Source organism: Caloenas nicobarica, chromosome 9, assembly GCF_036013445.1.
Source record: "Caloenas nicobarica isolate bCalNic1 chromosome 9, bCalNic1.hap1, whole genome shotgun sequence".
Taxonomy (NCBI): domain Eukaryota; kingdom Metazoa; phylum Chordata; class Aves; order Columbiformes; family Columbidae; genus Caloenas; species Caloenas nicobarica.
In genome coordinates, this window is record NC_088253.1 from 7,599,250 (window position 1) to 7,627,242 (window position 27,993).

General features: G+C 38.4%; 3 protein-coding genes across 3 annotated transcripts in view; 1 reads left to right on the forward strand and 2 right to left on the reverse strand.

The window, feature by feature from the left end:
• Positions 1-4,354, reverse strand: part of LOC135991890 (dipeptidase 2-like) — a 52,112-nt gene extending 47,758 nt beyond the window's left edge. Inside the window, exon 1 of the mRNA XM_065640729.1 lies at positions 4,039-4,354. The gene's annotated coding sequence lies outside the window, so the exon portion shown is untranslated. The remainder of the gene's footprint in view (positions 1-4,038) is intronic.
• DDX28 (DEAD-box helicase 28) lies at positions 1,605-3,973 on the reverse strand. The gene has a single exon (XM_065640726.1). The coding sequence runs from the start codon at positions 3,895-3,897 to the stop codon at positions 2,266-2,268; it is 1,632 nt and encodes a 543-aa protein (XP_065496798.1). The 5' UTR covers positions 3,898-3,973; the 3' UTR covers positions 1,605-2,265.
• On the forward strand, positions 3,850-27,993 carry DUS2 (dihydrouridine synthase 2). Its single transcript, XM_065640734.1, has 16 exons — positions 3,850-4,001; positions 4,437-4,576; positions 7,311-7,356; positions 8,936-9,027; positions 9,958-10,001; positions 10,776-10,836; positions 13,096-13,143; positions 16,397-16,462; positions 17,317-17,387; positions 17,908-17,994; positions 19,069-19,237; positions 20,188-20,309; positions 22,981-23,124; positions 24,192-24,279; positions 24,908-24,981; positions 26,169-27,993. The coding sequence occupies exons 1-16, from the start codon at positions 3,896-3,898 to the stop codon at positions 26,404-26,406; spliced, it is 1,596 nt and encodes a 531-aa protein (XP_065496806.1). The 5' UTR covers positions 3,850-3,895; the 3' UTR covers positions 26,407-27,993.

The following is a 27,993-nucleotide window of genomic DNA, read 5'->3' on the forward strand; positions in this document are numbered from 1 at the left end:
ATCTGGCTAATTTATCAGAAGTCAACCTTCCTCCCATTTTCCTTCCACATATTTTAAATCAAGAAAAAAAATTACTCTTGTATCTCCAATGCTACTTAGTTACTGATACAAATTAAGTAGATGCATTAATTATGAACTACCATTGCCACATAGTTTGACCATGCATCTTGTGTCAGAAGTTATTGTTTATGTGACATCATTTAACTTTGGTAGCATTATTTAGCTGGAAAACAGGTTATAGAGCAAGGTATTACAGTACAGAACCTCTAGAACAGTTACGAAATTTTAGCCTGATTGATTTAGTCCTGTATAACAGCTACATGAGAAGAGAAATACTTAAAGTAGGATATGTGAGATCCCAAGCAAGCATGTTCGTCAGAAACTTAAAAGGACAACTCTGTATGTTGAACTGGGAAGCACAGTCACCATCACCAGCTGCTTCAGGAAAGACACAGTCTGCGAAGCAGGTAGTAACTCGATATTTATGCTAATACGGTGAAGTGCTACGGCTTTGAAAAAGATCGGATCCAAATTATATGACACTTGAGATGGAGTCAGTCTGAAATTGCTTAGGCAAAGCAGGCAAGCAAATATTTAAATTTCTTACTTGGAGATTCTTGAATACAATTTACCTCATTTAAATTAATCTGTGTGTCTCTAGTTAATTGAAGCTCTCTCTCAGCAGTTCAGAGGACCTAATACAACATAAGATGCCTATTAACAAGTGGAAATAGGATCTTCTGTAAATTATACTACTAGATTGTCCCCAGACTTCTGTTTAAGGATTTATCCTACTCTTATACATGAATAGTAAGCTTTTGCTTGTGGACACAAAAATTGCCTGATTTGCAGCTAAGTGAACTACAGATAAGAGGCAAGTAGTCCGTGCAATAAATGGGTCCAAAATATAAAGGTTTCCAGTCTGAGTGGATCACTCTTCCACTGTATTTCTATAAAGTTGAAAGCTTTCTATTGTATTAAATAATTTTACTGCAGCTTGTAACTTCCCCAAGAGCCCTTCAACTGTGCAATGTGAACAGAGTACATGTCCTTCCTAAGATAAGGTTATATAGGCTTATCCTTAAGTGATTATCTGTGCAAGTTTTCTGTTTGCTTAGTTTTTACTCTTAGTATACTAAGAGTAGCTCCAGTACCTTATTTCCTCTGAAAACAGTGATTTATATACTGTATGATCTTTTCATTTCATTTAACAGCTTACCATTTCTACATACCAAATTTTAGCACAGGCTAAAGTAGATAGCATGGCAAAAACAAACAGTAAAAGAAAATGCTTTGATAAATCAATGCAACAGAAATCAGAGCTAAAATGCTATTTTTGTGTGATTATTTACCATGGATACAAACAGGCAGCCAGATATGAAATAACCTCAGCCTCCTTTTGGTTTAAAGCGGAAAAGAACAATGACACAACATTAAAAAGAAATCTTACACTCACTCTGTTACCTGTGAGTCATTATGCTTCTTTCCTTTAACGGGAGAAATTTTTTTTGTGGGTTGGGGTTTTTTATAATCAAAGACTGGACATGTCACTATAGCATGCAGAAAAAAGAGCAGAAACCACAACTTTTTTTTTCTTTTCGTTATTTAATAGAACATGAAGCAGCAAGATCCCCTTTCTCAGTGAAAGGTAACCACAAAATGACAAGCTAAGACCTTGAAAAAGCCTCAAGCTTTATTGTGCCTTCTTGTTCCCACCAAACTTTAGGTATCTCGTCTAGAATTCTCTGAATGAACTGCTACATTACAAGAAAATCAAATATAATTTGTCCTTTAGTCTTTCTACATGTACCTGTAACTGGTCAAAGTTAGGAAAATATTTTCTTTTTTTTTCCTGCCACAGTAGTAATTTTTAATAATGAATGTCTAGTTGCTGATGGTGGAAAGCAATGAAACACAACAGAGCTGCACACCACACAGGCATACTTTCATTCTGATTTGAATTTAAGTTAATAGTTTCAACAAAATTAAACAAAAAATCAACCAATGAGATCATCTTCAGTCTTCTCCAAAGGCATTTTGTTACCCACTTACTAGCTTCCTTTTGGAAAGCCACGAGTTGTGATGCCTATTGAAATGACTGCTGCAGCTTCTAGAACAGTGCACAAAGTTAACCTGATCACCTGGTTATGAAAATCAATTCTCTTTACTTTCAGTCCAGCTTACACACAGACACTCATTTGCTCTGCCTAAATGACCTCAAGCTTAGTCCCTACCAGGCCACTTATTACTGCTTGGCAATCTGAATCAACCTCCTTTAGGTGTCGGCTTATTAATAGTGGAGTCCATGCCTGGGAGACCTGACTTCTTCCGGGCTGCAGTCTCTATTTTCCGCACCAGGTCCACATCCCACCGATGGGTGACAAAACTAACCACGGCTCCAGGCCCCTTGCTTCCAACCCGGCCCACTCGGCCCACGCGGTGCAGGTAATCCTGCAGGGTGTCTGGGAAGTCATAGTTGACCACCAGCTGCACACTGCTGGTGTCCAGCCCCCGCGAGGCAAGGTCGGTACAGACAAGGACAGACACGTCACCCTTCTGGAAGGAGGCAAAGATGCCAGCTCTGGCAGCTGCTGACATCTGCCCCTGCAACCTCAGGTGCTTGATTTTGTGGTCATCCAGGATGTAGCCCAGCCAGTTGACAGTGCTGGCACTGTTGCAGAAGATGAGTACAGCCCTGCCGGATGCTGGGCCCTCCTTGAGCAGCTGCAGCAGTTCAGGCAGCTTGTCCTGGCCTTTTAGGCGGACAAACTTCTGCTGGACGTGGGGTGGCAGGCGGTGCAAATTATGGGTGGTGAGGGTGACAAACCGGCCCACATCCGTGAACTTCTCCAGCATCTCACTCAGCCCTGTGGGGAAGGTGGCTCCAACCACCACCACCTGGGTCCTCGCCTCATCAGGGCCGGGCGGCCCGGGGGCACCAGCGGCCAGGGGTGCGTGTGCCAGGATCTCCTCCAGCGGCCCCGCGAAGGACTCGTCCATCAGCGCGTCCGCCTCGTCCAGCACCATCCAGCGCAGCCGCCCCAGAGCCAGGAAACGCCACCGCAGAGCCGCCCGCAGCGCCCCGGGGGTGCCCAGCAGCACGGCGGCCCCCGGCGGCGGCGCCCGCAGCTGCCTCCGCAGCCCGCCCGCCGCGCCGCCGCCCGTCAGCCCGCGCACCTGCAGCCCCGCCGGCCGGCACAGCGCCGCCGCCACCGCGCCCACCTGCGCCGCCAGCTCCCGCGACGGCAGCACCACCAGCCCGCGGGGCGACGCCGGCCCCGCCGCCTCCGCCACCGGCTCCTCGGGGCGGGAGAGCAGCCCGTCCAGCAGCGGCAGCAGGTAGGCCAGCGTCTTGCCGCTGCCGGTCTCGGCGGCGCAGAGGGCGCTGCGGCCGCGGCGCAGCGCGGGGATGGCCAGGCGCTGCACCGCCGTGGGGCGGCTGACGGAGAGGCTCTCCAGGCCGGCCAGCAGCGCCGGCCGCAACCCCATCTCGGCGAAGGACGGGCCCTGCCGCGCCTCAGGCGGCGGCGCCTGCAGGGCGGGAGCGGCCTCCTGCGAGGGCTCCAGCTGGAAGTAGTCCCCGCGGGCCTTCCTGTGCTTCCAGCCCGCCGACACCAGCTGCGGCCGCTCCCAGCGCCCCACCGTCTGCCAGCGGGGCTGGCTCAGCTCCGGCCGCCGGCTCCGCAGCAGCAGCTTCCCGGGCCGCGCCGCCGCAGCCTCCCCTTGCCCGCGCTGCCGGCGCTGCGCGCCCCGCTGCAGGCGCACCCGCAAGGCCCAGGGGATGCGCACCACACTCCCGGGAGGCTGCGCGCCCGCCGCCGCCGCCGCCCGGGTGGCCGCCAGCCGCCGCGGTGGCAGCGGGACGGCGGCCGCTATCCCGCCGCGCCTCAGCGCCATGGCGGCCTCTCACGTGGCGGCGGCGCTGCCCGATGACGCCGTGAAGAGACGCTGCCCCCGCCTCCCCCCGCCCCCCGGAGCTGCGGCGGAGCCACGCGAGGAGGGTGAGTGCTGGGCACGGGGGGCGCGCGCGGCTGGTACCTCAGGCGGCGGCCGGTGCCTCAGGAGGTGGTGATGGCGGCGGCGGCGGCCCCTTCACGTTCGCCTTTTCAGCTGGCGGCTGAGAGCTGAGCCCCGTGCCGCGCTCCGCGGGAGCAAACATGGCCCTGAGGGGCTCTGGCAGAGCCGGGCCGGCGCCCCTCTCTCGGGAAAAGGAGCCCGTGCGGCGGGGAGCTCCCCCCGGGCACCGCCGAGCTCCGGGGGCTGCGCGCAGCCGGCGCCAGAGCCGCGTGAGGCGAGGACGCCGCGGAGCGAGCTGCTGAGTGAGCCCTGCCACGTTTGACAGGGTCACACCCCCGCTTCCCGCCAAAGGAAAGTTCTGGGCGCTGGCGGGTAGGAGATGATGTTCCAGGGCCAACCCCCGTGATTTTCCGTTTCAGGTAGTACGGCGACAGGAATGACGGTGAACACGCCGCTGTGTTTTAGAGGCAAGAAGATCTTGGCTCCAATGGTGCGAGTAGGAACATTACCAATGCGTCTTCTTGCGCTGGACTACGGTGCTGATATTGTGTACTGTGAGGTATGAAGGATGAGCAGACAAGGCAGTCTTATCTGATAACATCATTATTTTTAAAAAAGTACAAATAGACTTTGTTTACCGTAAGACTTTCCTTTTACATACGTTTTTATTAGAAAAATGAGGAAAGAAGAATCTATCTGGCTTAAGGCATTTCCTTTTAAGCAGTCCTCAAGTTGTGGCAAACCCATATTTTAAGACTATTCAGTTTCCATTTGTTTAGGCAAAACACTCACCATAACGATTTCCTCACATTCTACTGTGTTTTGGCTTGGTTTTCTTTTTTTTTTTTTTTTTTTGGAGTAGAGTTATAACATTGAAGGAAGTCTTAAACCAACCTACACTATTGCCTCATTAGTTCTGCTACACTGACCCAGAGCACCTGTATATACCCCTCACAGCACTGCTGTCATTGTTGCTTAACTACTTTTCAAAAAGAGGGGACTCCACTTTGCTGCAGATATTCTTGGTTGGACTGGTCTGTAACTTAAGCTTCACTGTCCTCCTTGTTGCAGTACATCACTATTCCCATTTTCCCCTTCAGTGCTGTAATTAGCTCTTCTCAAGTGCAGGCACTGGTACAAGTTACATGACTCAGTCAAGATTAAAACAAACAAACAGTAAAGAGTTAAACAGTTAATGTAATGTAAACCTGACATGAATACTGGCTTTCCTAGAGAATTATCTGTACCAGGCTGAAACAAACTGCCAGAATGAGTCATTTATTATGTTCTCCAGGAATCTTCACAGCAGCTCTCTCATGAGTTAGCTCACTGCCCTTTTAATCATGATCTCCCTGCTTTACATGGGATTAGGGGAAAATATGGTGGTTTTTTTCCCTCTGGGAGGCTAGCTGAAGATCACACATAGAGAAAGTCACAACCACAGAGTTATAGAATATAGAAGTCTTAAACAGTAAAAGTGTATCAGACTTCAGACAGCCTTTATACTTTACCGGTATCTCTTAGTAGTAGGAAAGAACCTTGTTACTGAGCAGCTACTGGATTTCACTAGCTACAAATCTGACAGGACCATTGTCTAGGAAATTAGTAGAAGATAGTAACAGAAATGGTTTTGATTTTTTGTTGTTGTTGTTTTCACTTGGCTGTTTTTTTTAAAACAAAAAAACAACCAAAACAAAACCACCCCACAGCAAACCACACCCACAAAGGTATTGCTTTGCTTACTGCTGAAGTCACAAAGCATGAGAAGTTATTTAATTCAGTACTATAAACTGTATAGCTAAAGCAGTTTCTCCTTTGTACATATTTTTTGCCACAATTCCAGAAAAACAGTTCTCAAAAGAAGAGACTCTCAAAGTTACTTAACAAGTTGCAGCATGTAAAAAAAATCTTGTAGTGCAGAAGTTATTCTTGTAGCCAAAAACCTGTTGTAGTTTTCCTCATATCAGAATGTAGATCTCCTACATTGCTGTTGAAAGACAGGGGAGTTAAGATACATTTGTCATGGATTAGTGTTTTCAGTTTAATATCTGTCTTAATAGGTTTTTATCGGAGAAACTACATTCTGTAGCTATTCTTGAGAACTAACAAGATAGTATAAAATGGAACAATTGTTTTAGGTAATTATACTGCAGTTGTTTGGTAACAGAACAGCATGGATAACTGCATTTTGTAACTTCACTTCTGTATGGGAAAACTTAATTTTCTGATTTATCCTTTTGTTTTCTAGTCCTTTGCCCCTAGTCCCCTCTAAGTTCTGAAACATCTTCGATTTTCAAAACATTAAGTGAACAGTACCTAACCAAAAGCATTAGTTAGCAGCTGAAATGAAAAGCACTACTTGTAACACCTATGATATAATACAAACAAATTAAAGTTAACCTTATTTATTGATTCTCTCTTACCTATAAATCAGCAGGTTTTAAACCTTGTCTTAATTGATGAAACAAAGATTCTATAGCAGACTAAACCTCTTCAGGCAACTAGCACTAGAATATGGTGGGGTTTTTTCTCAATTTATATAACAATTGACCTATCAACTACATATTTATTTCAGCAGTTAACAAGTTATATTGGCTCAAGCTGTAGCTCTTTGTCAATTAAAGGCCGCCAGTTTGTCTTAAAGCTCACCTATAATCAAGTTGATGAGATACATATGAGAAAAGGACTCAAATGGTGTCCTTAATAAATTGAATTGCATAAATCTGCAGTTAAGCTCTTATATGTAGATTGAAGTTCCGAGTTTCTTTTAAATGAAAACTAGGAACACTAGAGTACTAGTGACTGTATGTTAGGTTCTCTAGTAAAGGTCAGTGCAAAGCTTCATTCTATCTTTAAGCAAATGTAGAGAGCTGTTAGAACTCAGAATTAAGATAAAGAAGTCTTAAAGCTGTTTTCGTCATGTATGTGTTTGGCCAGTACAAATCTGTATTGATTCTTGTGCTGGTCTGTAGTTATAGCATTAAGTTATTTTCCCGTTCTAGTCTAGGTGGCTTGTTCTGCTTTGTTGTCGGCTTGCTAGATCGGTGTTTAAACAGAATAGTTCTTCTAGATCTAAGCAAATGTCTCATATTCTTATGTTCATATATTCTATTTGTATTTTGAAGCTTCAGTTGAGCATGTTGTATAGCTGAACTCTTGTTTTTGCATTCTTCTTCTGGATTTAGTATATCAAGTTAATTAGATATTTATTCTTATTTTACAAAATAGGCAACTGTTTAGAGCTGGGTGATTTAAACACTTCAACTCACTGAGATATTTTTCTTTCTCCTCAGGAGCTGATTGATATAAAGATGCTGCAGTGTAAGAGAGTAATAAATGGCAAGTATCGCATTTCTCTTGTTAACATCTGTAAGTATTCTTTCTAGTTAAGACAAAAGGTAATTATTTTTCTGAAGCAATTTGGTAGTGATTACAGTGAGGCGTTAGCACATATAGTCTCTCTAGACAGTGTCGAGGGACTTAATATGAGCCTTTGAAACTCTACCTTACACCTATCTGCTGCTTTACAGTTTCAAACTTTCAGTTTCCCTTCTTAAAGAATTTCAATAGTTCAGGTCACGGCCCTCAAGAAAACTACAAACTTTTTTGGAGGATAGTGTTAGTGTATTAGTAACTGACACTTTGTTATTCTTTTTAGGCCTAAGGCAAGTTCTTTCTCCAAAATCGACTTAGTTTATTATAAGGATTTGGTGAGTTTTCTGTTAAACTTTTGGCAGAGGGCATGTGCAGGTGTAGGCCTTCTAAAGTGAAATATTTCATAGTTTTAGCTCCTGAAATCATGTTTTCTTTTTATTAAGAAAAAACGTGATCAAGGTTTCAAATCTATTATTAATGTCTCAGCATTATGCTTCCTGGCAGCAGGTGAAAGAGACTAGCAGCTGGTATAGACAGGAAACTGAAGTTCCTGTGCATTGTTTAAAAAATTAAACGTTTTATGTGGGTTTAAAAGACAAATAATGAAATTGTAATTAACATATAATTCTCCTCAGTTCTGCATACGTATGCATACTGGTTTCAGCCTCTTATTCTCTACTACCTGTGTATGCTATTACAGGAAAGGATAAACAGAAAAAAATCCTATTGTGTGGTGGGTTTTGCTCTGTCTTTTGTGGGGTTTTTTTTTTTTTTTTTTTGGTGGGTGCTGGGTTTTTCTGTTGTTATTTTTGGTTGGTTGTTTTCAGAAATTTTACATGTCTGTGTATTAATATGAAATCCAATTTCCTGAACAAAGCTACTAATGTTAATTACAAAGCCTTTTAATTTTTCAATGAGAGTTTGATAATTTCCAAGAAACAAATTCATTTGGACTGTAATAAAGACAGTTTCTAATCATGAGTCTTTATAAATGGTAGCTGTTTGTGGCATTATAATAGACATACCTTTTAGTCTACTACAGTAAGCGAGTAAGACACACAGGATCTCGGTGTTTATCATTCTTTTATTGCCTTGAGGTCCATGGGCTAGATTTGAGCTAACATGATTTTCACAGACAGGTTCTTAAAAAGAGATCTTTGAGACCTCTCCAGCTGAGTGGCATGAGAAGCAATTGTTTGTAGTGTCCCTGTTGCGGAACAGAAGGCTGCTACAGACATATTTTCCCCTCCTGCCCCCTCCCCAAAATAGTACCCTTATGTTCATTCTGTCTGATTCATCGTTACACTTGTTGTAATGTTGATGCTTGCCCAAGAAACAGACTGGGGGATGATGAGGGAGTGCTAGGGGAGGGAACAGCAATGTGCGGAAATGTACTGCAGGGACATACAGGAGGTAGGGTGCTGTTAGTTCTGCTGTTCATGGAAAACTTATTTGATAGTATTTCATTTATATAGAAGTTATATAGTCATATGACTTCCTTTATGATTGCATTTGTATATAATCTATTTCTCATTTCATACAGAAGTACTTGAAACAGTGGACTTTGTTGCACCTAATGAAAGAGTTGTTTTTAGAACTTGTGAAAGGGAGAGGCACCGTGTTGTCTTTCAAATGGTAAGAAACCAACTGCAGGTACTCATCTCATAACAACATAGTTAAACAAGGTGATGCTAGTAACATTAAGTCTAAAGCAGCTCTGTGTATTGCAGGCTATCAGATCTTGATGTAAATTTAACACCAAATGTGTTGCAGAATTTCTAATCTGTTGGTACACATTCATTCAAGAAGCTACACTATAAGCTCTCCATACAGTTGTTTTCAGAAGAGGTGATAATTCTGTACTCTGTGACAGCAGTTTGTTTTTGTAATAGGTATCTTTGATACATTTCCAAACATATAGATACCAAAAATAAATTATGCTGATGTTTTATCACAAGTTTAATTCTTGTACTGTCTAGTAAACAGTCTCACCAGGAAGACTGAAAGAAATGGTGTTGTTTAGTGTAGATAAGAGAGGATTAGCATGTGCATTAACATTGCACAAATGGATTAAAGGCTGCTGGAGAGACGAAGGTAGTAATTTTAATTTGTTCTTTGAGACGTCTCTGTGTAGGACAAGAGATGATGGGAGTTGGAGGCAAGGAGAGATGTGAACTGCATTAGATATTGAAAAAGATGTTTTTCAGTGGTAATGATAGCCTTGGAATAGGTTGCTTGTTGTGGCTGTAGAATTGATATAAGTGGAATTTCTTAAGAACTTGCTAGATATATATCTAACAGTGAGCTGAGAACATTTGATACTACTTTAGGTTAAGAGGGTAGACAGACCTCTCTGGATCCCTTTTTGCATCACCTTTTGTTATTCAGTGGCTTACTTAGTACATGCCTTAGCTAAATATTTTAGCTATCTATTGTGCTGTGAATGGGTCTCTGTCATTTTATACTAAATATTTAGAGCAAATATAGTTATGTATGTAAGTGAGCACTTTTAAAAATGATTGTGATGGTATTTTACAATTAAAAATCTTCTTGATTTACCAACAGGGTTCAGCAGATGCTGAAAGAGCCCTGGCAGTAGCTAAGCTTGTGTAAGTCATGTTCTCTCACCCCTTTCCCACTGTGTGTGTGTGGTTTTTTTGTACAGAGGAATTACTGTGGTAGACAATTTTTTGACTGAGAAGATCAAGATGGCTCTTGATATGACCAGAAAAAGTTCTATAGGAGCTGCACAGTAAAGTGTAACATCTCAAAAGGCCAGTGGTGTAATGGTATAGCTGCAACTTGGGTTTAAAATAATTTTTGCTCGAAACAGCAGCTGTATAAATTCTATACGGGGATTGATGGCTTTTTGCTAGTGCAGTGTGTCCTTGATCTCTGCAATATATGATTTCCCTGGGTGTTGCACAGCTGCAAGTAAAACAAATATCCCTAAAGTATCTCCTACTGTTTGTGGTTTGAAGACCCCAGTAAACATTGTGCAGAAATGAAGTGTGTCTCAAACATTTTTAAAGGTGTTTTTAAGGCTCCATTTTAAATAGATTGATGTTTCAATAGGTCTTTAGTGACAGTGGTGAATTTAGTCGTGAATATATATACTTAAACCTATATTTATATTAAATCCTATATTTGAGATCAGTATTTGCAGCTTCTGCACGGCACTGGTCATTGAAACCTGTGAACAGAGTGATCTTGCATAACTTACATAAATGAGAAGCTAAAAATTCAGATGCTCAAAAACTTAATCTTAAATTTTGTTTTAGCCCTAACGATGATGGAACAAATTTCCTGGAAAGATGTCTGTTTCCTCATTCTGGTTCTAATAAGCTAGAAAATATTTTAATTGTTCCTTTCTTTTCTTTCAGAGAGAGTGATGTAGCCGGTATTGATATCAACATGGGATGCCCGAAAGAATATTCCACTAAGGCAAGTGGATTTTGATTACTCTTAAGCTTTTTCTTTCTTAGATGCGTGGAGTGTGAAATATGTGTTCTGGTTTTCTGGGTTGAACAAATTCAAGCAGTAAAATTTTGATGCAGATAAACTTGAGGGTTGTGGTGGGTTTTGTTTGGTGTTTTTTGTTTGGTTTTTTTTAATATATATAAAAAAAAGTCTCTTGAAGGTGTCATGGCCCTAATATAGTAAAATAACATAGTCTAATAGAAATCTTATTGAAGAATAGGTTTGGTCGTGTAATTAAACATACCATATACTAAAGTGAGTAACTGTATGAAGCTCGTAAGCTCTGGTTAGTGTGGATGTGTAACCACTGAGCAAGTGGTGATTGTATTTTCTGACAACCACTGAATATTGTGAAAAAGCATAAATGAGGTTGTTAAATTGTATTATTGTACAAAGTTGACACTGAAGTTATTTAGAATTCTGAAAATTCTGACAGGCTATGTTGTATGTTACACTTAAACGTAAATTGGATAAGGCAGGATAAAATGAAGTTTGGTGGGTTATTTTATGTTTTCCTGAGGTCACTGATTTGTTGGATGAGTGAAATATGTTCTGTTTAGTTTTAGAAAAAATAGGAATTGGTTTGTCATCTGACCAAGTAAACATTTGCAACTTAGCAATGCTGAATTAAATTATTGGTCAGTTTTAGAGGGAAGTAGGATAGATGAGTTAAAGCTTTTATTTTTTTTAGGTAAGCACATGCAATACTAAACTAGCCTTCTATCTTCTGTGGCTAGCGCAGTGTAGTCAAACTGATTGTTTGCACTGTTAAGCCAGTTAGTGCGTAGATAATGTATCAATGAGTTAGACCATGGAGCTCCATTTTGATATCAGATGTTAATATAGAATAGATAAGAGAAATTTTGCATCTATTGTCAAAGAAAAAGAGCTTCAACCTTCAACTTAGAAGACTTAAAACCTCATTCCAGGGAAGAAGCCTGACTATTGCATTTAAACTTTCTGTCCTCTGGTCTTCATAGTGTGGTAATTTTTAGCATTTGGAGCTAGTTCTTTGCCATGTGAAGCTGTAATCCTTCATCCTTTAAACAGGAAAAAAAAAATATATCCACACAGTCTGTACCTTCCCTAATTCTGTGTTGCTCATCTTTACATCTGGAAGCTTTTTATGGGCTCTTACTAAAGCAAGAGCACAAACATACATGGTAACTTAGATCTGTTCTGATTTCTAGTATCAGTCTAAGCTTTTATAGAGCTTATGTATTTTCTATTGTCAACCTAAGTTGCCTGTAGACAAAGTAAAACTGTTTTTCCCTCTCCCCTTTCACAGTAGGAAAAATAGGATTCTTTGGCAGTTTATTGTATCTGGGCATAATAACATGGCAGGTTGAAATGCGCTATCTGGTGCATGAAAGCAATACTTTTGAAACAGGGAAGGGTAAAGGCCAAAGCTGACACTGCCAAATGTGCCTGTACCTTGCATGATGTTGTGGCATTGTACAGGCTCTACTCACATGAGCATATTGCCCTCCTTCCTCAGTTTGTCAGCCAAGAGAAAAGATTGCATTTCCTTTGGAGCATATGAGGTGTGTAAGAATGTTTGACACCTTTCAGGTAAGAACAAAACACCAAAACATCCACCCAATGCTAGGATGAAAGATCAAAAATTCAAATACTGGTGAATGGTTATTCTCCGACAGTAGTTTTGGGTCAAAAACATTCACGCAATTTTAAACTTATTTCTTATGTCTGCCTATTGGCCTCTAGATCTATGTAGGCAGATGAAGTAGTGCAGAAAGAAAGAGCTAAAATATTAGATTGTTAAAGTGTTCAATACAGCCACTTAATATGTCTTAGTCTGATTTTGTGAAGGTAGTGTGTAGACGGAAACTACTGACATCAACACCTCTCAAACATGGTGTGTAAAGTTGAAACAATAAATCAGTTCAGCTGTCATTTAATGAGTAGAAACCAGATGATTACAGTTTCTGAAAACGGCTTTTTGAAATCATGTCTCTTCCTCGAAGTAATGGGAGCAAGTTGGTGCCCTGAATTACTGCTTAATTTTGCTGATACGGTTCTAGGAAATGTGTTTCACCAAAGTGTTCGCTAATGCTCTTGCATTTTCGATTTTGCCATTTTCTCATTTTTAATTTTTTTTCTTAATATAACATTGTACTTTTGCTGTGGTCTGCTATTAAGCAAAATAATCGAGTTGAAAAACGTGTTTGCCTAGTGTGTAACAGTTTTTGTATGTTTTCCCAGGGAGGTATGGGAGCAGCACTGCTATCCGATCCTGACAAAATAGAGTCTGTAAGTATATCAACTTGTGGGTTTTGAACTGTCTTGTAAAGTATTATGTACTGTGCTCTACTGGACGCAGGAATGAATGCAGAGAAGACAAATTTGTAAAAGCTAGCATGGAATAATTGGTTTTGAATGCTGAAATTAAGGTTATAGATAAATAATCCCAATTTAGTTCTCCTTGTCATTGTCTGGACAGTAAAATTGCTGCCTTCTTCCTTTTCACTTTTAAATTTTCACAGTGTGGTGCTATGTTTGCTGAGGGAGGAGTGTTACATGCATATGGATGTAAATCTGTATAAAAACCCTATGTGAACCGGTATGAAAAAGGTTCATACGTATGTATGTGTATATATATTATTTTATATATAAACCTTGTATGAACCTACATGAAAAAGATATATACACACATCTATCTGTATGTAATGTAGAAACATAGGTAATTTTTTTTTAATATATATGTGCGCACATATATATTCCTAAGAACTTCTAAGCTTCCTGAGGTTAAAGAGAGACCAGATATTGCTCTGGGTTTCCAGGAACATTTTTGGCATATAGTTCTTTTCTTTCTGTTTAAAGACCTGATTCTTCATACTTCAGATAAGTTGGCTGTGAACTTTGTCTTGCTTCCTCTTAGGATACAGTGAACAACTAAAAGCTCCTTCAGAGTTCCTGAGGGCAATTCTAGTTTACAGTTCATATCTCGTAATAAGTGGGTCGCAGTATCACAGTGGCAAACGTTTCAACGTAGTTATTCTTTTTCTCATCAACTAGTGAAAGTATGCAGATCCGGACAAAACAAAAATACCAAAAGCATTGCTCTGCCTCTTTCCATGTGGCTTTTGGGTGTGTTTTTGTTTTAAGGATTCTTTGATGTAGGTCCATCTTTGAAAGAGACTAGACTTTCTTCACTCAGCTGCATGACCCTCTCTGCATGATGGCTAATCTCTTTCTGATCCCTGCAGTTCAAGCCTTTTCCTTCTGTCAGTCTTTGTTTTGTAAATCCTTCCTCTTATTGTGATAACACCGTTCAGCTTTGTAGGCTAGTAGGGCTTCTACAGTTTCAAAAAGCTGATTCATTGCTTAGTTACTATTCTTTGTCAGCTCAGACATGAAAACAGATTGTTCTGCGTCATTTATTTCATTCCCTAAGGATATGCCATTGGAAGGGCATGTCATCAAAGTTATAACCATGATGGAGTGTTAGCCTTCTGCCAAGTACAAGAATCTCTTGGTGTCAAGAGCCACAGCATTAGCCAAGCTGTATAAACTGACCATTCAGGAACTGAAAGCATTATTAATTCTGCCAAAGCAAGAGTTTAAATGGAATAGACTGGACCTGTTGTTCTCTTTGATTAGTTGATGGGAAAAGCAAAAGTACAAGTGATCAAGTCTTGATCTCAAAACATTTTTAGAAAACGTTGGTATCAACCTCAGTTTTTCAAAAGAATTAGATGTGGTGTTATCTGCAGAAAGTCAGCTAACAGTACAAGCAACAGAACTGGAACCGGAACCCAATTTTTTGAGGCCTATATGGTGCTTCTTTAGTTAGGTAAGGTAGGTGATACTGTCCAGAATTAAACTGTCATTCAAGAAGCATGAGGTGATGAAGGCTGAAAGGAAAAAAATTAGGAATGGGAACTGAGTGGAAAGTATTTAGCAGGCCAGAAGTCAATCTGGCAAAACCGTGTCTTGTAGGAGTGAGAGGTAGTTGTTAATTTGATTACTAACAGCTTCCCTTCTGCTCTACAACCACTACATTTTGTTCTGATCTTCAGAAGAGTAGAAGACTCGATGTTCTAAAATTTCGAGTTCTTTTTAATTTAAGATGTTAATAGGCAGCAAAATCTTTGGCATGAAAATTACTCTTAGCCAACTACAAAGGAACAACTAAACTTATAGCCTGCAAAAGACATCTGAAATTATTGGCTCCAAATCAAGCTTTCCATAAGATGAAAAACTGTAGGATTTGGTTTGTGCATTGGAATCCTTGATGAGGCTGACACTGAGCACTTAAAGTTTGCTTGTCATGCTATTATAAGAAAAATGTTATAGTGATGGTGTTTGGGAAATGATGTCATTTTGGTTTGATTTATATGCAAAACAAACAAACTAAAAATACTGAAGAGAGGGGTTCTTTAGATCATTTTATTGCATCTTACTGTTTTGAGAGAACACTACTGAGGAGAGACCTGAGTAGGATGTGCAAGGTGACACTGATTACTTGCCAGCTGTTCTAAGTACAAGGACTTGTGAATGCTGGCTGTAACAGCTTGCTTCTTTATTGGAAACCTAATAAGTGCAGTAATATTAAACAGAATTCAAGTTTCATAGTATATACAACTCTGGAAGAAATTATTTACCCATAATTCCATCCATTTTATATGAGGGAAGTGCACTCAGAATTACATGCCTGTTATCTCAAAAAACAGTTCAAACCCAATTATTTTTCTAATAACAGTCAGGATCAGCTGCTTTCTACTTTTTTATGTAGAGAGCTATTGGACTTCTGGTACCACTTTTAGTATAGTCATACAGTGATTTAAACATGCATATGTTTAAATATGTCCCTTTCATGAGTGGTCTGTTGGACTTATATTCAGCCAGTGAAAAGGAGATTCTTTCTGTAGCTCAGTTCTTAAATGGTTAAATTAACAACTGCTCGTTTGTCTGCTTATTTTGAGTTTGTTTTGATGAATAAAATGTGCTTTGTGTTAAGTGTAGAATGCAGTTTACAATTTTCTTGTTAGAAGATTTAGTGATGTTGTTTAATGATGTTGCTTGACATTTTCTTCTTTTTCCATTTTGAAGGCTTTCTTCTCTTTAAAAAAAATTCTTTTGGGGGAATACTTACATTTAGTTTTTATAAGAAACTCGCGACTCTAATATGAGATGACTATGTAAACAGTTGCATGAAAATGAAAAACTTCTGCACTTTATTTTGAAATGATCAGACTTTACTGGTCACCTCATATTAAAAGCAGTGTTGAAACTCCAGCAGCAGTTAATTGCTCTGTAAAAATCCAGTTAAAAAAGAAGTGGTAATAAAAATGGCTTAGACTAGAAATGTGTGTATATCTGTCAGATAAAATTATATATTCAATTACAGACTGCATGTGTCTGCCTAGCATGGAAGATTCTTTATAGAGGAACAGTAACTAATTGCTCTCATTTCTTTGTATCTTCGAGAGAAGGAAGGAGAGCTCTAATCATGTCGCCATTGTGACCATATTATTGTCTTTTTTTCTTTCTTTTTTTCCAGATATTGACTACCCTGGTTAAAGGAATTTGTAAACCAGTAACCTGCAAAATTCGCATTTTGCCCTCAGTAAGAACATAAATCATTATGCTATAGTGTTTAGTTATTGTTTAATTCTGTGGTTTAAAATCAATTAGATTATATAGCATTCTAATATATTGGCATTTCAGAGCTGTTATTATGAAGTAGCATTTGGAATTAAAATTTCTGTAGTTTCTGTTTGGGATGCTGTCGTGACCTAAAGGGTTGTCTGACCTGTGGGTATATAGAGATTGTGATTTTTTTTTTTTTTTTTTTTTTTTTTTTTTCCAGTGTGCCAAATTCCTTTCTGCCCTTTAACATCCTCTTACCTCTTTGAAGCTGTACTGGGAGCTTCCCTTTTTTCCCCTGTATCTTTTGATTCACTGGTCAGATATGAATAGCATTAGAATTTTTTAGATAGTAGTTAACTTTCTTAAGACACATCTGAGATGAATTTTGTAGATGTGTGATTGCATGTTAGGTTGATTTCAGAAGGCGTCCTTTTATTAAGATGCATTTTAATTACAATTTACAGAGTAGTCATTAGAGAGGACTTGCTAATCAAGTGTTTTGTATTGTTTTTAAATGACAGTCTAAAAACCTGTTGGAAATGATTCTCCCACTACAGGAATATTGTGTTACTTGCTTTGGGAAAGTTTGTGATCTGTGGTTTCAAGGAAATATTGAAAATGGATTCTCATTTTTGCCATAATGTGTAGTTCTTTAATTGAAGTATATATCAAATGGTTATGCATGTTGGGTTGGGAGTTGCTGTTGAAATACAGGAATCATGTCCCTATAGCTGAAAGAAAAGACTTCCAGCATTTTTTGGTACGATGATCACATGATAGTCATTCCTTTTTATTTGAACTAAAATCATGTCATTCTCTCTTATCCCTCAGGTTGAGGATACTGTGAATCTGGTGAAGAGAATAGAAAAAACTGGTATTGCTGCCATTGCAGTCCATGGAAGGTAAATCAGTTTTAGGCAAGAGAGAGAAAGTTGTGGTGTGGTGTTGTGGGTTTTTTTTGTTGTTGTTTGCTGGAGAACATAGCACAGTGAGATATGACTAGAATATACCCTACATGTAATACATCGTTTTGATTTCAGCTGTTAACTAAATCTGTGGTGTAGAAAATCAGGCCAGTAATTAGGGAGTTGAACCATTTACTGCTATTTTTTCTAAAACTTTTGTCTCGAAGACCAAATAAAACTATAATTATCTTGCATACTCTGTATCTAAAAAAATGCTGCTTATCTGGATATGGAATTGCAGTAACAATGTTTTAAAGAGTATTTGATGTGAAATAATTCTCTTGTGTTTTAAAAAAAACCAAAAACCAAACAAAAAAGGAAAATTATACCAAATATATAAAATAAATAAGCAGAATAAGTATGTCCCAATAACCCTTGAGTCATGTCTGCTGTGATTCAGATATCTACAAATTCCATAGGAAATGTTTGGTCTTGTCTTTTTTTCTTTGTTGGGAAGGAAGAAGGAGGAGAGACCTCAGCACCCTGTCCACTGTGATGTGATCAAAGCCATATCTGAAGCAGTCTCGATTCCAGTAATAGCAAAGTAGGTTGGACTAATTAGCTTATTATTGCAAGATGCTTGTGCCTAACTTAAAATTTGCAAGTGCAGGACAACTTTTAGCTAGTATTTTGACAATTTTAATGTCTTATACCTCAAGTTTTGTCAGGAAGTATATAGGAATGAATAAAAGGAAGTAGACTGGTGCTAAAAAAAGGGGGGGGAGGGGCAAGAAAACTTGAATTGATACTATGATTTCTAGAATGTACTGTGTTTATGGAATAATATTTCATAAGTGCAAGAAGCTTGCCCGTGCTGTCTTCACAATAGAAATTTCTGATTTTAAAGTAATTTATAATTCTCTAGTTTTTATTCTAAATTTGACAGTGTTTTTACTTTTGAAGGGATAAAGATCCTACTCTTACTTTATAGTCTGAAAATCCAACTTTTTAAAGATGTTTTGAAGGGAAGCTTTAAGACAAAGAAAAGTGGGGTTTTTTTGAAGTGTTCTTTTTGCTTACTAACATGTCCGACTTGCTGACTTGAAAGCTGAGGCAGTGCAGCAGAAGCAGTGCAACCTTCTTATAACTTTAAAGTGCTTTGTGATTGATCCAGAAGTACTACTTGTAGTTACTCTCCCTATGTTAGTGCCAGAGTGAAAGTGGTATGATTCTTTCTATACTTATGACTCTTTCCGTACTTACCTTGTTTTCAATATCTCTTGCACGAACACAGTTAGTATGTGGTTGAAGGTTACAGAACTGGCAATTGCAAGGTATCATTTTTCAAAAAACATGGAAGTGATTCTTTGTGAACCTTATCCATTAAGAATTGTGTGAAAGCACATAGTTTTTGTAAAACACAAACTGTATTCTTCATAAAAATAGTCTTCTAAGAGAAGTATGCAGATAATGGAAAGTATTATATAAAATCAGTGTTTTAATGAGCCATTGCTAATAAAACACAGACCTATTTGTTCTCTTAGATTTGAGATAATATCCTAAATAGACCTTGGCACCATTAATAGTGTAATATCACATTGAAAATATAATGCTGTGGTAAAGTGCAAGTAATAGTAAATAAAACTTTCATGATTATAACAGTGATGTTAATTTTCAGTGGAGGATCTCATGACTTAATCAAAGAATATATGGACATTGAGACCTTCCAGAAAGCAACAGCTGCCTCATCAGTAATGATAGCTCGTGCTGCCATGTGGAACCCATCTATCTTCAGAAAGGAGGGTCTTTTCCCCTTGAAGGAAGTCATGCAAGATTACATCAAATATGTATGTTTTCGGAAGATCTTCCTTGTAGTTAAGATTGTTTAGAATTGTTAATCCAAAGCTCGCTATAGTATCTTAACTCTTAATTTCAAAGACTTGGGCTCTGGGAGTATTTTAACATGCTGCACATGAGATGAGTCTTGCAAACCAGCCACTGTTTCCTGTGTTTATTTCATTCAGAAAAAAACCATCAGAAATCTATTCAGAAGACAGCTTTTCCTAGTCATTCATTTCTTACATACTGTGCTTTTTAGCTGTAGTTTCTTGGGAACATTTAGGAGGCTTACAAGGCTATCTAAAAATGTCTAGGAATTTGAAAAAGCTAAAGATATGTAGGCCAACTGTCTTGATGTTGCAGTTATGCAAATAACATTGAACAGAAGAGTGAAAGAATATTAAATACTAAGTTGCTGCTAGCTTCACTTTCTAGAAATTAATTGCTTTTCACAAATACTGTCAAGAACTTTTAGCAGCAGGAAAGCAAAAGGCATGATTTGCCAATAAAGTAATGCTGTATTGTAGTACTATAGCGCCGTTAGTTGAGTCATCTATTATATAAAACTTTATCTATTATTCAAAATACACAATTTTAATGACATAATAGGAAATTAATCAGAAATCTGTGGCTTTGACCATGTCATCAAATCAAATTTTTTGGGGTTTAGAAAATTTGAACTGCCATGAACTATTTACTTAGTAGAATATCACTGCATTGCTAGTCAGTTATGTGAACTAGTCAACTTTCTTCATAAGTATATGAATAAGCTGAACTTCTGTTCATGAAAGCATGCAAAAAAAATCAGATTATTCTCACATTCATGAGTAGTCTTGAACATGTTATTGAAGAAACTGTACCTTGTGGCTTGCCTTTCAAAAACAATTTTGAATTTTATCAAGAGACATGAGTATTATATAAGACAAATTTGTTTTTATACACTGTCTCTCTCCTTCAGGCAGTGAGGTATGATAATCACTATACCAACACAAAATACTGTTTGTGTCAGATGTTAAGAGAACAGTTGGAAACTACTCAGGGTAAGAAGCTGCATGCTGCGCAGTCCACACGGGAGATCTGGTAAGCATGAACTTCAGAAATAGGAATTGTACCCTCTACCAGATTTGCAAACCAGTTCTCTGTCTATAGCACTGTTTGGCATTTCGTACCTTCAGAAGAAGTTAAAAAAATCCAGTTAGTGAGATGTGGAATAATATAGTAAACTTTTCCATGTTTCTTTCATGCTCAGGTGATAAAGCTTTAACCCTAGAACTGTCTATATGTTTGACATACTCATTTGAGGGGTGCTTCACTGAGTGACAGACATCCAGTATTTGCATTAACTGATTAACAAAAGTATTAACCTCCAGACTACCACTAGACAATGCTAAAAGTGTGGGGCTTTTCTTTTTCCAGAGATATTTAACTTCCCCTTTTGCATGTGAGGTTTTTAATGTTACTAGAATTTTTATGACAAGATGTTTGTTTTAAATGAACACTTGGAGCTAAACTCAAAGCAGTTATGAAGGTTGCCTATATGATACTTAGATGTTTCTTTTGTGTTGCTTTTCATAACTGAAATATCATAATGAATGATGACAACCTCTTTGAGGAAATATGGTAGTTCTAAAGAATCTCTTCATCCTGAACATCTGAAATAATCTGGATGAGATTTCTCAGAGGGGAAGACAGAAAAGGAAGAAAGAAAAGTTTGAGAGAAACCATGAAATAGACATGTGATTAAAGGATTCACACAGAATGCAGGGGAATTCAGGTTTGGACCCATCCCAAACTGAACAAAATAAAGGTCTGAGCTTGCAGGTGTCATATCCATGTTGTGTGCTGTAATTATCCTTATGATGGAATGAAGAGGAAGAGTGTCTTTGTTTTTATAAAATAAACAGTCTGGAACTCTTTGTCTTACATGTATGAAAATGGCTAGAAATGTTGAAAGCTTGAAATATTTTGCAAATCAAGTTGTTATTTTCTAGCAATCCTTAATCAGCATTTCTGTTCATGTTCAAAATGAATGGAAATGCCTGCAATCCTTTTGCTGGTTCATTGTCATTTACCAGTTTTGGCTCTATAGACACTGCTGTCTACAATTATTGCGTTACAATGCAATGAAGAGGATTTTTACTTTATATGTGTAAAAGGAGCTAGTCTTCATTAATCATAAAGCAGTGGCGGAATCCATAAATGACATTTATACTGTGCAAATTGCTTTTCGCTTTTTTTAGTGTAACTAGGTGATCAATTTTTAGTGTAGTAACTTAGTCTCTATTTTCTTGATAGTTTTCCAATTTGGTTAGCAGAGATATAGTGTAGATTGAAACTGAAACAATCTTTTACAGCTTCAAGTAAATCTTAGCCAACAGGGTGCTGATGTTCTCAACTGGATGAATAGTAATGTGTAGTATGTAAAGAAAAGAGATTGTAGATAAGAGTCAAGCCTTTAAACAGGTAATTAGAAGAGTCACAGTTTATACATGTAAACACTACATAGAGGTCTGGTGTTTTATGTACTATGCCTAACAATTCTTTAGGGGCTTCTGAAATTGAACATAATCCACTTTGTATGTGTGATGCAATACCAATTTCAAAATGGGCTTGAGCAACGTATGTACATGAGACAGGGACAGAGAGAGACACTTGAACTTATAAAACCACTTTCTGTCAGCAGACTCAGTCTTTTAACCACTGTTCTAAACAGCCTGCTTAATGTCCAGGTAATTGAGGAACATTCAGCTGTTTAAAATGCACCTATACATCTTCAGATAAAGTTACTTACTGCTGCTGCCTCCAGGTGGTGATGGCAAGTTGCAGCCATTTGAGGTTTTAACTGCAGTACTGAATGCAAGAGAACAGGCTGCTCCATTTCTGACAAAGAAAATGTACATAATAAGTTGTCTTCTGTTAAAAGCATCAGGTAGCATTATTCGGCTTCATTGCTTTTCCACTTCGACCATCAGAGATGGCTTTGTGGCCAGAATTCATTTTCATGGAACAGTGTGATACCAATGAGCATTCTTGTAACAGTCAGAAAGTAAAAGTTTTCTTATGCTGTAGGTTTTATTGTTGTTATCATCCCCAGAAAATGAATAGCTTCAGTTTTTCAAAGTAGATGCAGCCTGCCATGGATCTGAAGTTTAAAAGGATTTGAGGCTCTTGCCTTTGACCCAAATCCTAGTTGCTTCCTCTGTTGTATTTGGGCTTGTGAATAAGACTCTGAATTTGGGAGTTTGAGATATTTGAAGATATCAATCTGATTTTGATGTATTTGAATGCTACAGCGTTTATTCCTTAAAGTATTTTTAAATACTAAAATTAGAAGCAGCAGCAATAATCCTGCTTTTCACTCATATTGCCCTTATGAAGTTGTTGCACCAGGAGTCACTTGGAGAAGTTCTTTGCTGATTCATCCATCTGCAAGTTATTAATCGAGCTAATAACTTGAATATTGCAGGACCTGTATTTCTGATTGATTCTGCCTAGACTTTCAGGCTGCAAATATATAGTACTGGAAATGAGAACATTCTTTTTCTACTCGTAGCTCAGCAATGTCTGATAAGAATTGAAGGAGAAACAATATAATGCCACTGTGCAGAATATAGCCATGCTTTGATATGGTTCTCGGTAGATATATATACTCTATTTAAACAATTGATTTCTGTACTTGCTTTACTCTATCATAATTGTGATACAAAATTTATAAGCTGATCTCTAAACCAAAGGAATTCTGTTTGGATAGTGAAGTCTTTGAAATGGCTGACTTCTATGAAGAAACAACAGCTGTTTTTGAAGCAAAGAAAACATCTTTAGAAGCTGAGGCACAAGACGAAGATGACCAAATGGAAGATCCAAATGTAATAAAAATGGCTGTTAGATTTGACAAGTAAGCAGACAAATTAAGTTTTTCACTATCTTGCATCTATAAGTAAAAACTGGATTTGACAGTGCCATGCAGTTTTTTGAAAGTAACAATTTGCATAACAGCACTTACTGAGTGAATTTTTATGAAGCAATTTTTGTACGTCATTACGTAGTCACTTGCATCACCACTCTTCCTGTGCTGTTTGGATGTTGTAAGATGTTCTTTAGTTCCAGGCTTCCCGCGACTGCTTAATTATCTCAGCTAACTTATTAAAAGTGCTGAGTGATTTTTTTTTTTTAAAAAAAAAAAAAATTCAAACATCTGTACATAGACAAATGCGAGTATACAAAGACAGTTCGGTTATTTTTAGTGCAATTTAACTGAAACACAATACGATATTACTTTAAGTAACCTTTGATTGTAATCTGTGAAGCCTATAGAATTGTTACTTTTCACATTATACCAGTGTTTGCTGATTTTGCTGTGTTTGCTATTAAGCCTATCAAACAGCTCAAGAAGAGTGTGATATAGAATGCTCCTCAAAGGTAGTCATAATGCTTTAATATTTACAGGATATATTACCTGAGTCCTTGAGGACTGAATACAATGGTTTTACAGGATTTCTTTTTTCTGCCAAGTACAAGGGGCTGTAATTCTGCGTCAGTTAACTGGATCAATGCCTACCTTTCCTACATATTTTTATTTGATAACTCCACTGTCTCATAACAGAAGCAGCTTCTTTTCATTCTTCTAGTGTTTAATTGTCACTTAAATAAGCACTGTCAAACTGTATCTCTATTCTGTGTCGTATATTTAGTTAGAACCTCCTTTTTGGCAAGTACTCTAGTTGTATTACTACAGGGGGTGAATGTTTGGGAAGAATTAACAGAAAAGTTTAGATTTTATTATGGATGTTATGTCAGAAATATTATTTGAATTATATAATAACGACGCAGCATTTTTCTCATAATTTGAGCTGTTAAATGAAACCATAAAGAATAGCTGGTAGAAGTAATATAGTAAGCAGCTCTATCTGTTTTAGAATTGAACTCTGTGCGCAGTTGTTGACCACAAATTTTTCTGCCTAGGCGAGAATATCCACCACAGATTACTCCAAAAATGTATCTTCTGGAATGGTGTAGGAAAGAAAAACATCCTCAGCCTGTTTATGAAACTGTGAGTCAATAAAGAAACTCTTTCAAACCTCTTCCTCTGCCTTTTCTATGAAATATTTTAGTATTTTAGAACTCAAGGTAGTGAGAAATTCTTCTTTGCAGTCTGGCATAGCCCTTGAGTAATCAGCTTCAGAAATGGTCATACGCATATGTATGAAAATATTGCCTTATTTTATTAGAAAATAAAACTTTAAAAGTCAGACCTTCAGTCTGGTTTAGATTAATGTGTGAAAGAAGTTGATGTAACTGCAGGTCATTACATAGGAGTCTATTACTTTCTTTTACTTCTTCTGTGAAGTAAAGAATTTGGATTCAGAATGTTTTCTCTGTTGTTGCACACTGTTAGAAGTAGGAACTATCCTGGACAGGAGCAACCGCTTGGTTACATGGGGACATTATTTGATTATTTCTTTTTGCAAAGCAAAAATATTTACAGTTTGGACAATTTCTTTTTTAATCTTAAGCATGCAAGGTTAAATTTGTGGTGTGAATTAGAGTTATTCTAAAGGTGTTACTTCATTGTGATGTAAAGACAAGAATAGCAAGGGACCTTGACAATGTTGTTTGTTCTGTAAATGATGTGATTCTTTTTGACACTCTCCTCTCTCTCAATTCCTTCTTTCCTCCAGGTTCAAAGACCACTGGATAGATTATTCTGTTCAGTAGTGACAGTAGCTGAGCAAAAATACAGATCAACTCTGTGGTAAGCTATCTTTAATGTTTTTTTGTAAATATTTCTGAAATGTTGCTCAAAACTTGCAATGAAAGGGTACTCCAGTTTAATCCAGTTGACTTTGGTAAAAGCTGACTAAAAGCCACCTTCTAAAGCTACCTCTGGGAGGAAGAAAGGATGAAAAATTTCTGAGAGTTGAATGTGACAAGAGGAAGTAAGCTTTAGCATAATCAAGTAAACAATTACAGATTTTAATTCACTTAGTACGTTGGTCCACAAATTGTACTAGAAGGGACGCAGAGAGGTGACCTGCTTCAGTTGTCTGTGAAGCGTTTAGAAACCAACCAGGGGAGCGTTAGAGGAGGTGACATCTTCAGGTGCTACAGCAGATCCATTCTCAATAACGAGTCAGAATTAAGTGTCGATATACAGTGAAGCAGGGGACAGTTTAGTGGCTTCTCAGAGATCACAGTTAATCAACAGTTACATCCAGGGTTGTTCTAAAGTTATATGGTGGTATCTTATATGATCGTCTATTGATACTGGAGTTGACTTCAGGCATTTGCACCTAAGTTGAACTTGATTTAACTGCAAAGCTAGAGCTCAGCATTGAATGTTTTAAAGAGGACAAATGCACACAACAGTTCCTGGTGTTTGCAGTATTCCTCTTCAGAGACTTTATGAAGTTAAGCTCAGCTGATAACAAACTTTGAGAAGAAAACATTTTCAAATACTGAGTTTCACAAATGTGTAATCTGGAGTCCTTATTGGAAGTGACAGAATTTTTGTTATTATGGAACAGTTCCTGCTTTTGTCAGCATCAATGAACTTGTACGCCTGCTTGAGATTATATTTGGGCCTGAGTGTCTTTCAAGAAAGTGATTCTTCAAAACTCGGTTTTGCTTAGTGATCGTATTTGTAAAAACTAACTTTCTGAGGGTTGCAACCCCTTGGGCCAAACACATATTGGCTTCATACCTTTGAAATGAAGAGTGCTTGAGACACAAGACCTGTTAGAAACAGATTTTCTAGGAATATTACATCAGGAGTGATGCATCAACATTGATACCTAGCAAGACTGAAATACTTTCTGGAACTGACCTGTTTTGTTCTTCTGCTGTTTATTTCATGGTGTTGCATCAGAGACAGGAAACTGATTGTCTTTTGGTAGCGTAGAGGCTTTGGTTTCTACTTTAACCTGTCTGCTTGCTCTTCAGGGACAAGTCAAAGAAACTAGCAGAACAGGCTGCAGCTATTGTCTGCCTGAGAACACTGGGCATCCCAGAGGGAAAGCTGTGTGAGGGAGAAAATCACCTGATTAACAAACGCAAGAGGGAAGACCAGGAACACTTGAATAACGGAGACCACAGAGAAGATCTTGCTGAGCCTTCCCATAAAAAAACTAATTTTATTGAAGAAACTTCTGACATGGATGTGCCTAAGATGCCACGATAGCATGGAAATTAGAGGTTTCAGGCCTGTGCAGCTACAAATTAGCTCCAATTTGTGTATCTTGCTTTTCACCTTTTGTTTGGATTCTCTTGGAGACAGATAAATTCCCCAGTTGTGAAAAGTGCCAATGAGATGTTTACTGTTCACCACTCACTGTCCCTACGGTGCCTTTCAAACAGGATAAATTAGCAACTTGATTTTAAAGAACATTGAGAAGATTATCCCAAATAATAAATTTTTTAAAATATTGGATATTTTCAAAGCAATTTTGTCACTGGTTTTATTACTTGTTTTTTATTTTTAGGAAGTCTATGGTGTGCTGGTAAGAGATGTATGAATACATCATCCGTAAGCAGATAGATTCATTATGGAACTATGTAGTTAATTAGAAAAATTAACTGAAGAGAATATTAGTAGCCACATAGAAATAATTTTGTCAAATGAGTTCTATGCGTATCTTGCAGGCTTTATTTACACCCTTCATATATCAAGAAGTTTTTTGCAGAGAGGAGAACTTAGAAATTATAGCACTAAGCATGAAAATAACATTCTTCTTTTATAATTTCTACTGCATTTTACCTTCCAGAAGTATGGCAATAGAATTAACCGTCCCTTCTTGGTCTTGGGTACTACAGTTGTGCCTTCCTGGTAAGGAATCGGAGCCAAGCCTGGTAGCCATGAATTTGCTTGAGGAAGGCTTTTTTGAGCAGTTTTGTTCTTTTGAATGTGAAAGTTCTAGCAAATATCTACGTGTACATAATTAATTTGGATGTAGTTCAGAAACAGTCTTCCCCTTCAGAACTTTGAATCTTTTTCCTCAAGTGATAGTGCCAGCATAAAACCATTCTTTTAAAATGGAAGAACAATATCTTGCCAGGTAATAATCAGACATCTGAATACACATCTATTTAATTTCACATTTAAAACGTCTGCTGTTTAGACCAGAGTAATTTATAGGAAATCTATACAGTCTAAGAAGGAAGTTTTTCTTGCTCATTTTGCACGTTGCAGTAGATGCAGTTAAATACACTTACATTTGGTATAATTTTAGCGCTAGAATTTTACTCTGAAGCAGCAAAAGAATTTGCAGTATTAATCAAATTCAGAAGTAGCCATTTTACTATTGTGAGTGCTACCTGAGTATCTTGGTTGTGTCAGGACTATTTGGAGCAATCCTAGAATAACAGAGGAAAAAGTCATTCCTAGATCCTGCTGCCAATGTGGCTTGCAAAGCCTAATATCATAGAATCATAGAATGTTTGAGCTTGGGAGGGACCTCTGGGAATCATCTGGTCCAACCCCCTGCTCAAACAAGGTCAACTAGAGCAAGTGTCCCAGGACTGTGTCTAGTGGGGGGTTGCATATCTCTGAGGACTGAGAGAGACTTCCCTCATGACCTTTCGGGCAACCTGTTCCAGTGTTTCATCATCTTTATGGTAAAAAAAGTGGACTTTTTTCTTTGTGTGTCTACGTGGAATATCCTGTATTTTAATTTGTGCCTATTGTATCTTGTCCTGTCACTTAGAAGAATCTGGCTTCCTCTCTTGTCATCATTGTCTATCTAAAATTAAAATTGAATCTTTCGATAAA